This window comes from Hyaena hyaena, unplaced genomic scaffold (genome assembly GCF_003009895.1).
Source record: "Hyaena hyaena isolate Hyena2069 unplaced genomic scaffold, ASM300989v1 scaffold_271, whole genome shotgun sequence".
In the NCBI taxonomy this organism is placed as follows: domain Eukaryota; kingdom Metazoa; phylum Chordata; class Mammalia; order Carnivora; family Hyaenidae; genus Hyaena; species Hyaena hyaena.
In genome coordinates, this window is record NW_024080902.1 from 497,770 (window position 1) to 511,083 (window position 13,314).

General features: G+C 34.2%; 1 protein-coding gene across 1 annotated transcript in view; it reads left to right on the top strand.

Moving 5' to 3' along the window:
* ADGRB3 (adhesion G protein-coupled receptor B3) overlaps window positions 1–13,314 on the top strand; it is a 439,933-nt gene that overhangs the window by 361,402 nt on the left and 65,217 nt on the right. Inside the window, exons 19-20 of the mRNA XM_039245799.1 lie at window positions 9,247–9,397; window positions 11,956–12,025. Of these exons, the coding sequence (XP_039101730.1) occupies window positions 9,247–9,397; window positions 11,956–12,025 (221 nt within the window). The remainder of the gene's footprint in view (window positions 1–9,246; window positions 9,398–11,955; window positions 12,026–13,314) is intronic.

A 13,314-nucleotide genomic window follows, 5' to 3' on the forward strand; every position in this document is an offset into this window, starting at 1 on the left:
AGGAAAGTAAGAGGACAAAAATGATTTTGAAGATTAGACTATAGATGTGCAAAATATATTGTTAGAAAGCAGAGTGAAGTGGTTAAGGGAGTACACAAGACCTGAGGGCAGAGACCATGTTTTAACTCATCCTCCTCACTCATCATCCATCATGAGACATTGGGCAAGTTACTTGGTCTCTCCAAACCTTCGTGTGTGAAATAGGGATGGTAATCATCTGACTACATATTATTCTGTTTTGTAATACCCTCTATGCTTCATTCTTTATTTCAGACTTTTTGGACTGTTCTTTGTATTTGGCTTTCTCTATGACTTAGAATTGACTTATCAAACTAAAAAAAATTAAGATCTGATGGGAATTGTATTGAATATATTTATCAGTTTCGGAAAGAATGACATTTATATGACATTGAGTCTCCAATTCATGTGAATAATATATTTTCCATTTACTTATGTCTTGTTTTGTGTCCTTTAATTAAATATTGTAATTATCTACATGAAACTCTTGCACATATTTGTTAAATGTTTTTGAGTTGTTTTATAGTTTCTATTGTCGTTACAAATAGGACCTGTTCTTTTATCTGTTAATCTTTCCCTAGTGATTTTGTTTTATAGATGCAATTTCTTTTCTCAGTTTCTGAAGAACCTAGACTTGTTGAGGTTCTTATTTTTCTGTTATTGCTATTGTCTCTCCCTAGTCCCCTGTTTTTTCTTTCCTTGACCTTTTTTTTTTCCATATTGGGAGATTTCTCAATTATCTGAATATCTTTAGCTGTGTGTTCATATATAAAAGTAAGGCCCTAAAAAGTGACTTAAAGTTCTACATAGACAGGTGGTCTTATTGAAAGGTAGATTTCACCCTGATGGAAGGAAGGAAGGAAGGAAGGAAGGAAGGAAGGAAGGAAGGAAGGAAGGAAGGAAGGAGGGAGGGAGGGAGGGAGGGAGGGAGGAAGGAGGGAGGGAGGGAAAAAGAAATTTAGATTTCACAGTGTGCTCCTCTTATATGAGCCAGCATATGAAGATTCCCCCTCCCCCACTGGGCGGGTGAATTTTAATCTCTGACTTGGCATTCTGGGAGCAGAAGTAAGGGGAAAATGAAAGGAGAGTGCTTATGGTTTAACATTTACACTTGTATCTGCAATGTACACCTACCTGTTAATGAGACTGATGCTTGAGTTCTGAACCCAACTCATTCAATTTTCCAGAGATGTAACCTCCCTATGACTGTGCTGGGTTGTATTGAGTTGGGGAGGAAACACAGAATTTCAGCTCTTCTGTATATAGGTTTTTCAACCAATCTTTCTCTTTTTCAGCCCCATGCAAACCTGGGTCTTCCTTCTGCTTCTGGTCCCTACTGTTCCCAACTGTTATAACGTTTTGAAGGCCTGCAGAGTGAATTGAGTCCTTTACTATCAATATTTTCTTCACTACCTCCCAAATTCAGTAAGCCCTTAGGCTACATTTTCTGCCACTCTAAGTCAGTTATGCCATCTTCCTTCAACATCCGAATTTGCCAACGTCTTGAGTTCACTGTTGTCTACTGCCTATTCTTTTCCCTGTGGCTTAATCACTGGTCATTTTAACATAGTTTGGGAGGGAGAAGAGAGATAAAGCTGTCATAATTAATTAGACATTTTGAGTTACATTTTCCAATGGATATTGTTGGTGTATACAACAATTTTGTATATTGATCTCAGTGTATAAGAAATGTAATTATTGTATATTTACCTAGTATCCAGCTATTTTGTTGATTCTTATTTCTAATAGTTTCAAAATAGATCCTCTTGGGTTTCCTAATAAGGAGATATATTTCTTTTTCTTTTTTAGTTTTTATTTAAATTCCAGTTAACATACAAGGAGTATTAATTTCAATTTAGTGATTCAGCACTTACGTACAATACCAAGTGCTCATCACAGTTGCACTACTTAATCCCCATCACCTGTTTAACCCATCCTCCTACCCACTTCCTCTCTGGTAACCATCACTTCATTCCCTATATTTTAGAGTCTGTTTCCTGGTTTGCCTTCCTCTGTCTTTTTCTCCTAAGATCATTTGTTTTGTTTCTTAAATTAAAGATATGAATGAAATAATATGGTATTTGTCTTCCTTTGACTGACTTATTTCACTTAGCATAATACTCTCTAGCTCCATCCATATCTTTGCAAATGGCAAGATTTCATTTTTCTTTATGGCTGAGTAATATTCCATTATGTGTCTACTGTATACATACCATATCTTCTTTATCCATTCATTAGTTGATGGAAATTTTGGCTCTTTCCACAATTTGGCTATTGTAGATAATGCTACCATAAACATCAGGGTGCATGTGTCCCTTTGAATAAGTATTTTTGTTTTCAATAAGGATATACATTTCTACAACGATGACTATATTGTCTTTTCCTTTCCTAGTGCTTTTTCTTGTATTGTTTTGGGGAGGATCATCTGTGCAATTTAGAATAAGTGAGGTCATGGTGGACCTACTTTTTATTCATAACTGATGGGAATGCTTCTAATATTTCACTGTTAAGTGTGGTTTTAGTCATAAGTTCTGGAGAGATAAACTTTATCAAGTATGAATATTCTCTATTCATAATTTGCAGTAAAGATTTTTTAAGTGACAATTGGGTTTTGAATTTTAACAAGTTCTCTCACATTTATTGATATGATCATACTTTTTTCTTTAATCTGCTAATATAATACATTATATGGAGGTCACTTTTAATGTAAAATCATCCTGCATTACTGGATATACTCTTACTTGATAATGATTTATTACCCTTTTACTATACTTCTGGATTTGATCTTTTACTTAATACTTTCTCATTTATTTAGATAAATAAAAGTGGCTTACAGTTTTCATATTCTTTTTGGTGTCAGTGTTATGCTAGCCTTGTAAAATGAGTCAGAATCTTTTAGTCTTTTTCTTTTTCCTAGAAATGTCTTATAAAATGTGGATTATATATTCCTTAAATTTGGGGGAATTTGCTTGTAAATTTTTCTGAAGTTTTTGTCATTTTCGGAGGATTATTTCCTCTATTACCTTTTAATTTTATCTAAAATTATTTTTTATCTCTCATGCCAATTTTGATTATGTTTTTCTAGAAAAATGTCCATTTTATGTTAGTTTTTCAATTTCATGTGTATATAGTACATACTATTCTTTTATGATACTTTTAATAGCTTTTTTTTATTTCTAATGTTACTTGTCTTCTCTATCTTTTATTTTATTTTATTTTATTTTTTAATGTTTTATTTATTTCTAGGAGAGAGAGAGAGAGAGAGACAGCGACAGCGTGAGCAGGGGAGGATCAGAGAGAGAGGGAGTGACAGACTCTGAAACAGGCTCCGGGCTCTGAGCTGGCAGTCAGCACAGAGCCCGACGCGGGGCTCGAACCCGACTAAGCCACCCAGGCGCCCCTTGTCTTCTCTATCTTTTAAAAAGATTACAGTTACCAAAGGTTTACCTATTTTATTTGGCCTTTTAAATTATCTTGAGTTTTATTAACTTTAGGCTATTTAAGTTAGGTTAATTTTATTTTATTTACATTTTATTAAATTCTGCTTTTGTCTCTATTACATTTCTTCTGATTAAGTAGCCTATTAATTTTCATTTTCTATTAATTTTCTATGTAAGACTTTAATTATTCTGACTACTATCATAGCAAAATTTCACAAATTTTGATATAAATATATATTGCCTAGTTTTTCAGTTCTAAATAGTTTATAATATGTTTTAATTTTTCTTTAATACATGAACTATTTAAAAGCTTTTACCCCAAGAGGTACAGTATTATAATTTTTAGTTTTTACTATCTGATTTTATTATATTACAGTTTGTGAGAAATGCCCTGCAATAAACTTTCTCATTTTATTTTATTTCTGTCTTAGGAGCAGTTAACTTCTATAAGCATTCTGTATGTTAAAGAGCTGCACATGCTCTGTTTCTTACATATAGTATTTCAAAGAAAGATTAATCACTTATTGTTATGATGTTCCATATTATCATTTTCCTCCACTTTTCCTGTGACTTTCTTTGTATCTGTATATAACTGTTGCCATTTATTTATTTACTTATTTATTTGAATTCCAGTTAGTTAACATACAGTGTAATAGTTTCAGGTGTAGAATTTAGTGATTCAATGCTTCCACGCAACACCCAGTGCTCATCACAACAGTGCTCTCCTTAATCCTTATCACCTATTTAACCCATCCTCCCCCCACCCCTCTGGTAACCATCAGTTCTCTAGAGTTAAGAGTCTGTTTCTTGGTTTGCTTCTCCCCCCTCCCCACCAAGTTTGTTTTGTTTCTCAAATTCCACATATGAATGAAATCACATGGTACTTACGGGATTTGTATTTTTCTGACTGACTTATTTCGCTTAGCATAATACTCTCTAGTCCCATGCATGTCCTTACTAATGGCAAGATTTCACTCCTTTTTATGGCTGAATACTATTCCTGTGTGTATGTGTGTGTGTCTCACATATTTCCATTCATCATACGATGGGCATTTGGGATCCAGCAATTGCACTACAAGGTATTTACCCAAAGGATACAAAACTACTAATTTGAAGGGATACATGTACCCCAATGTTTATAGCTGCACAATCAACAATAGCCAAATTATGGAAAGAGCCCAAATTTCCTGTGACTTTCTGAGAACTGTATCTTGTCTCTCATTATAAACTTAGTTTGACAGTTATTCTTGTAGTTTTCTCAGTTTTTTGTTTCACAACTCTGAAAAATTCTTATTAGTTTCATAGCAATGTGTTCCTTTGGAAACTTCTTTATGATCTACTCCTTTTATCAATATGAAAAGTCCTTCATCTCTTTTAATGTTTTTTTCAATATTAACGTTGTGACATCTGATTTTTGTATATTAGCATTTGCTCTCTTTTTATCTCTTTATTCCCAATCTTCCTGTGTCATCAGGTCTGAGCTATGTCTCTTATAAATACCTTACTAGATTTTGATTTTTTTTATCCAGTATGAAAGTTCTTGGCTTTTGGGTGCCTGGGTATACAATAAGTTCAGTATTTGATTCTTGATTTTGGCTCAGGTAGTGATCCCAGGGTTGTGGGATTGAGCCTTGCATCGGGCTCTGTGCTGGGTGTAGAGCCTGCTTAAGATTCTCTCTCCCGCCTCTACCCTCTCCCCTACTCACACACTTTGTCTCAAAAATAAAAATTTTAAACAAGTTCTTAACTTTTAACTAATGAATTTAAAGCATTCCAATTTATCTAATTTCTTATCTGTTTGGAACTATTTTTGTTATTTTGTTATTTATCATATTTTCTAGTTTGTCCCTTTGCCTTCCTTTTATTAGGCTGATCATTTTTTTCTTAGTTATATTTTTCCTCTATTATTTTATAAATACATTATCTGTTTCTACCTCTTTGTGGTTACCTTAGCATTGTTAATATAAATGTTCAAGCATATTTTTCTAACATCTCAAGTTAATTAGTATCTCTAATATTCCTGAGAACAAAAAAAGGCCTAGCATACCTTCATTTCCCCCCGATCCCTTGCGACTTTTATTTCTCTCATCTTTTAACCCTCATTAATATTATTTTGAATTTTATATAGAAGTGGCCATATTTTTAAAATTAAAATATGTATATTTAAGCTTTTAAATAAACATTTATTTAGACTTAATGTATTTCATTACTCTCTTTGCTGCCCATTACACCTATTATCTTATTCCCTCCTCCTGGATTTCTTCTTATTATTGGTTTATGTTGTTTAGCAGTTCTTCCATAGAGAATCCTGAGGTAGTAAATTTCCAAGGTTCCTTTAATTCTAAAAATATACTTATTTCTGTGTCTCACTTGAATAATAGTTTTGCTAGGTGTAGAATTCTATCTTCAAAGTTATTTTCCCTTAGAATGCTGAAGATATTATTCTACTTTGTCTTCTCACATCCTGGGTTGTTCACAAGGAGTCTGATGCCAACTTGATTCTTTCTTTGTAAGTAATTTTTCTTTTGACTCTGACAGCTTTTTAAGATTTTCTCTTTATTCTTGATGTTCATAAATTTCATCACAACATAACTAGGGGTGTGTGTGTGTGTGTGTGTGTGTGTGTGTTAACTTCAATTTATCTTTTAGACCAGAGGATCTTTGAAGTTCTGAGAAGCTTTTCTATAACATTTCTTTAAATATTGCCTTTCCTTGAAATTTTCTCTATTTTTTCCTTCTGAAAGTACTTTCAAACAGCTGTTAGAACTGTATGTCATCTGTGAATCTTATTCCCCTATTTCCATGTCTTCATCTCTGCTCCTTATATGTAGCTTAGAGCTGGGGTTTCCTTCCGTCTTCTGTCATCTGCTTGTTTTTAAGGCATTTCTCACAATCTCTACTCTACCACAGTTTATACTTTTTTTCTTTCATTTTATGAAATCTTTTCTATTGTCCCCGAGGATTTGGGGTGAATAATATACATGAGGATAACAGGTATGAACGGTGCCCAGTTTGCCAATTTAAATACCTTTGTGGGTTTTGTAATATTGGTCAACCACACTCAGCACTTGTAATGGACCAAACGGAGGTTCAGCAAGGCAAGTGTAGCAGAAGAATTGGATGATGAGCTTGAGGTGCTAGTGAGTCTCAGGTTTGGAATGGCAAGCTGTCAAGACTCAGTTACTGTGGGAGTCAAAAACAGACACACAAGTGAATAAGGAGAGACTGCAAAGCTAGAGGTCATGACAGTGGATCCAATAGTAGGAAAATTGATCAGATGACAATATATAAACCTGTTTTAGAAAAATAGAACCAGAGTTTGGAAATCTCTAGTACTGAGGGGATCCAAGGGATGGTCAATCTTTGTGGGTTGCCAATGTGGGATATAGGTTATGTGGAAAAAGGAAATCAAGGAATCCTGAGTGCTGAATATTAGAAGGCTACTCATGTGGAACCTGAGATGACAAATGTGGAAATAGCTTATTTGAAAATTGCTATTATAAAAGTTGTATTTTTAAAAGGCAGCTTAGCAAATCTATCAGTAGAAAAATTGTGTGTGTCTCATTTTGTGGACTATCTGAATTTATACTGATTCTTCATATAATGAAGCAAAATTAGCTTCCTTTCTTTATTTTTCAGGAACATAGATTTTGTTATACTCTTCATATAAGATTAGTTTTGTGATATTAGACCACTTTGTCCATGTATACACATTATTTTCATTAAGGCAGCTTCCCTTCATGGTTAGAGCACTTTCTAGACATATATGAATATTCATCTCATCATAGTAGAATCCTGTTGCTCATAGGAATGGGTCTTAGTTCTCTAGTTACTATACATTTTCCCACACATGTGGTGGCCAAATTCTTGTCTAGAGAGACATGAATTATTGAAATAAATGTCAGTAGCCCCAAATTGCATCCATTTCAATTTGTACTAGAATTGAAGTGTGTAACAGAGTCCCAAAGTAACAAACATAACATAGAAAGAGCAAATTAAAAGTCTCTGTATTGACACATTGAGCATTTTATTATTTCTTACAAAATTTCAGTGTCTCTAGTACTTAGCATATAATATTGCAACATTTTTACATTGTTTTATATAACCTTCTACTGATAGTCTAAAAATGGGAAAGAAATAATTTTGCTAGCACGTACAATTGAGATGAGAAAAACCAGTGGAAGGAAATGACAGGTAATTAGAAAGTGTAACTACTCTTCAGGTATTAAATTAAAGAATTATCTTTGAAATTCAGATTGGGATTAGGAACTATAGATAAGGAATAGTAGTCAGCCTGCAGATATTTAAGCCCTAACTTGGAATCATAGTTGGTTCAAGTTACTACACTGTGCCTGAAATAGGAGTAAAGGTATGAGGAAAAGGGTTCTAGAAGTCCATGGCTTTGTCATACTGAGAATTGTCATCTTTGTGAGAATAAACATAAGTAGCCTAGGATTTTTAAGTGCTACATGAAATAAGGAATCACATGCTGAAAACCAGTAACACTAAACACCTGTTTTAGTACTGTTTTTAAAATAATGATAACTATGGTCATAATCAGTTGATGTACTTGCTGTATGCCTAGCGTGGTGCAAATCAGCTTCTGTACATCATCTCTCAACATTTAAAACCACCTGGGGAGATAAACATGGTGAAGTTCTTTTTATAGGATTAAAAGAACTGAAAAGCTGAATTAACATCTGGTGAATTTCAAGAGAATAAACAAATAATAGGAATAATTTGGGCCAAAATTTTAAAAGATATTCTGCTTTAGCGGTGTATTGGGGTGGAAGTGGGAAGACGAGAGTTGTATTTTTATTTCTCTGTTAATGAGGTTTTTTTTTTATGATTGTTTTTCTAGTTCTATGTGTTGTTCTTTTCAATTTTGGGGAATAGCAAGACTGAGACTGACAGAGGAAGTTTAGTTAGTTACTAAATTTAGTTGAGTTACTGATTCTGATTTATGAAGACTTGCATTTTAACAAGATTTACACAAAGACATTATACCAGTAGTGAAATAAGGAGCAGACTTTCCCATCTATTCCCCTTCGCAGATGAGTCACAAGTAGCTAATGGTTAGCACATTCAGAATGATTAAGTTTCATGAAGTAAAATATCTATGAAATCATGGCTGTGTACTGCCAGTGACTCGATTAACTTTTCAAAATGATTTGATTAGGACACACATTGTCATGCAATAATAAAGAACAATGTATTAAGAACATTAAAATACTTATATTATTTTTATACTAGGCTATTAGCCGAATCTCATTTTATACTTTTCTACCTTGAATATCTTACTTGTACAAAAGCAATTTTTCCTTTTGGATGGCTGCTGGGCTGTAATCTTAACATCAACACAGATAAAACAACAAAGAATTATCAGCTAAAATGGAAGGATCAAGAATGTAGCCAAAAGAATTATGCAAGATGTCTGTAAGTTAAATTAAACCAAAGATAGGACCATTCCCATAATTACATTTCAAGGAAAAAAATTCAAGTAAAGTAGTAATTGTAATCTCCCTTGGGTTTTAATTTATATTCAGGCTTCTCCTCATAAAAAATTGAACATGCAAATGGAATTAGGACATATTTTTCTTTCTATCATAGATATCGTATACAGCACAAAGACTGCAGGGTTTCTAATTTCTGTAAATAATTACTCTGTCACACAGGAGAGGTAGATATTTGAAATAAAAGCAATGAGTTGAAGATGAACAATCCTCTGGAGGACACGTGATTACCCCCTCCCCACTATATTCAGTGTGAGTCTTTTCTCTTTCCACAGAGCATCTGTACTACCACCACTGCGTTTTTGCACTTTTTCTTCTTGGCTTCATTCTGTTGGGTTTTGACTGAGGCGTGGCAGTCCTATATGGCTGTGACTGGAAAAATTAGGACACGGCTTATAAGGAAACGGTTTTTGTGCCTTGGATGGGGTAAGCATCTTAATACACCCTTTCATGCTCTTGTTGTTAAAATGATTTTGAACACATATAATGAAGCAGTAGAGTGTGATTATCCCCAAGCTACTTTTTTTGTGTCCAATTTGATAAATCGAAGTGGAAATATATGAAGCTGGTCATTTTTGCACATTCTTTGGGCATTTGGAACTTTAAAATGGAGTAAATATTGGATGACCGTGTAGCGATTCAGTTAAGCAGTGAGGTAAGAAGCAGCCTGGGATAGCTACAGGCAGAAGAGCAAAGCGTTCTGTTCTGATCCATTCTGAAAATGCAAACTGTCTTACAATGTTTAGGGCTCAAAACAGGTCCTAGTCACGTATTCCCTACAAGAAAACTTTGAGAAGTCCATTCCAAGAGAGTTCGAAACAATTAAGGACTACAGCTGCTGTCACAGGAAGAAAGTCCACTTAGAAAATGAATGAAACCGAATGGCTAGTGCATGGAGTCCTCAAAGGGCAAACGGAATTGTTGACAGACTGAAAATTAATTCATTATTTGCTTTTCTTTGTTAGGAAAAGTTTCTCTCAAATTGCCTTACAAAATGGACATCTTGAAGATCTATGCATTTCATAAGGCCCATTCTAATGTTTAATTAGAATTAATTAGTTTAATTAGAATTAGTTACTTTTAAGATACTAGTTTCAGAAAAACCTCAGGATTTTGTCATTTTTGCCTTTGAGTTCCGAAATACTTGAGCTCAAAAAATGGGGAATTTTGGACCAAATATACCACAAATACCTAATAGACCAGAAGACTGGAGAATAAGATGCTTGATGGAGGCTGAGAAATTACAAATAATTGGACTTATTACAATAACAGAATAATTCAGACTGGAAAAATAAGATCAAGATCACTTAAAGATTATCCATCAGATTTCAGGAAGGTTCTCTCATGTGTGATTAATATATAAAGGCTCTTCGCACAGGCAAATGGGAGAATGTATTCTAATATTTTACTTGCACTTTCATAAAACTTTTGTTTGGATTTCATGACAAAGACCTTCTAAAGTTAAACTGATACTGAATCAGGGGACACTTTTGTCCCGAATCAGTGCCACAGATCCAAGAAATATAGAACACAGGTAAGTGACTTTCCCTACATATAAAGAGTGGCAATTTTCAAGATTGGTAACTACCTTATTTTGTGTCATCACTAAAGATCTTGAGGAGAGGGCTCACAGCTGGTCTCCAAGTTTACAGATAATATTAAACTATTCTGGATAGAAAAAAGCTAAGGCAATGGTACTAGAATATCAGGAATTCTGGGAGTTGGCAGATTACTGGCATATGAATTTCTGTATAGCAAAGTGCAATGTAATAAATTTGGGGAAATAATTAGCCAAAATTGTACAGATTGAAGATTATTAATGCTTTAGCTATGACCCAGGAGAGAATTTTTTTGCTGATGAACTTGATATAGTCAGTCAAAAAGTCAACTGTATCTATCCGTGTGTGTGTGTGTGTGTGTGTGTGTGTGTGTGTGTGTGTATACCAGGTGGGGGGAGGACCATATTTGTTTAAAACTATGATGTGTCCCTCTGAGATGCTCTTCATATTTTTTGTCATTAAACCTCATGAAGGAATGTGATGTCACTTGAAAAGATTCACAGAAGAGAATAGCAGGAAGGAGGGGAAATGATAGGAAGAAAGAAGGTAGGTGGAGAGGACTCAAGAAGGTGATTAGGTGATGGATTTTTCAACCTGAAAAGGCAAACATCATCTTCCTGAAAAGAAGACCTCACCAAAAATTTTGTTAAAGAATTAAACAGCATGGATTAGCCTGAGCTCTGTTCACCAAAACACAGAGATGTTCCATTGAACTTGAGTAAGGTGTTAGGTCAGAAACGGCACAGGTATGCAGGCAATTGAATTCCAAAATGGACTGAGCAGTGTGTGGAGTGATACCTATCGAGAAGTCCATGAAAAGAAAATGGCATATATTTTCTGACCTTCATTCAGGATCGCTAAAAGGAAGATGATCAGGAAGCCCCAAGATTAATTCCTTAGGGCCCATAACTTTGAATCCTACACTCTTGTTATTCTAAGTAAATCATAAAGAAAGAATTACATGAATGCTTTTCTTTTTTCTGTCATATAATAAGTACAACTTGATGTGGATCAATATGGGGCCAACTGAATGTTCCACTTCTGTGATATTCCATCACAGCAGAACATCCATTTTTTGCCTTTCTGATTTTATAACTATAAATTTCCTTTATAACAGTGTAAACCCCTAGGGAAAAAATAACTTAAAAGATATACTAAATCTCTGTTATTAGTTTCCTTTAAACCCATGTCAAATGTGGTGGTAACCTAGCAACATTAGAGAAGTGCACTGAGTTAAAAACCCAGCTGTCGCTCTCATATTTTTGTACTTGAAAGAAATTTTGTAATGGAAACATACTTTGTGAAGGAATTCATCCAAAGGTAGTTCCTTCTATGTAAGCATTTTGAGTCTGTCCTAGCTTTCCTTAAGCCAGAATGCTCAGTGGTTACAGCTGAATGTGAAGTGTGACAATGTTTTTCTTGCAGGTTTACCAGCATTAGTAGTGGCCACATCAGTAGGCTTCACAAGGACAAAAGGATATGGCACTGATCACTAGTAAGTCCATCCACAGTGATAAATCATGTTTATAATTAAGTAAATCATCATCTATGCTTCATTAGTCTTGGTTGGCACTGCTGATGGCTTGCATTTTGTCACAGAGTCATTAACAATGATAGAAATGTCGCTTCAGTGAGGAATGATATAAGTAGCCGAGGTGAGGAAGTAAATGCTGAAGTCCTGTTCGGAATCCTTGTTTTGATTTCCCATTTCTTCATAAGGCCAATGAATTTGATGTTTAAAATGGTTCAATATTTACTTTGTGTGTTTAATCTCAAATGCATTTTTTTAGATCTTGATAAATCTTGATATTTACCTTTCAGAATATGATTCTGATCTGAGCTTCTAATTTCACTGATGATAATGTATATTAGTATCAACAAGTTGTGAAAGATTAGCTCAAGTTGTGTTGCTATGTTAGGGTAATACTAAAACCTAAAGAAGAGGACAGTCAATAGATTACACATTAGAAACTGACCAAGCTATGGGAGAAATTAGAGGAAAGAAAGAGGGTGTGGTATCAGCCCATTGTCATCACAGCTGTATCACTGATAAATTCTGTGAGAGAATTTATAAATAAAAGTTTACATTGAAATACTTAAAATTGAAACAGTGCACTTTCATATTTTATTTCACCTGCTTTCTCAAGGTGAGGAAGCAGTCGAGAAATGGAGAAAGAGATGTATACATCTTCTTAGAAGTATAAATTTTTAAAGTGAGATTTTCTGTTTGTCTTCAGGTTTGAGATGGGCAATAGTGCTAATTAGGCCTTCTAGTGGGTTCATCCAAATGAAGACTGTGCAAAGAGACATCATTTCACTTGTCCATCCAAAAGACATTTCCAAAGAATTTAAAGAACTCATGTCATTGAGCACTTATTTTTCTTCTGCCATCTCTATTTTAAACACACAAACAATCAAAACTCCCTGATAGCATATGTTGTACAGTAGTGCTTACTACCGCACTATTACCTTTAAGCCATTACTTTTTACAGGAGTATGACTTTTGGTATAAATCCAGTATTTGAAAGGAAATGTATCAGGCATATAGAAAGAGGTAAAAATTACGGACAATATAGTTCCAACTTTCAAGGAGTTTGTGATCAAGACTGAGTATAATATAATGAGTAATATGTCAGTGTCAGTTTAAAGATTAACTCACACAAAAATATAGAAGAAATTTAGTGGCAGCCTCAGAGACACCAAACTACAGTGTTCTATCAGACTTAAGGCTTCCCCCCAGGTATTTTATTTAAAAAATGTAGATATTAAATTATCAATCCCAAA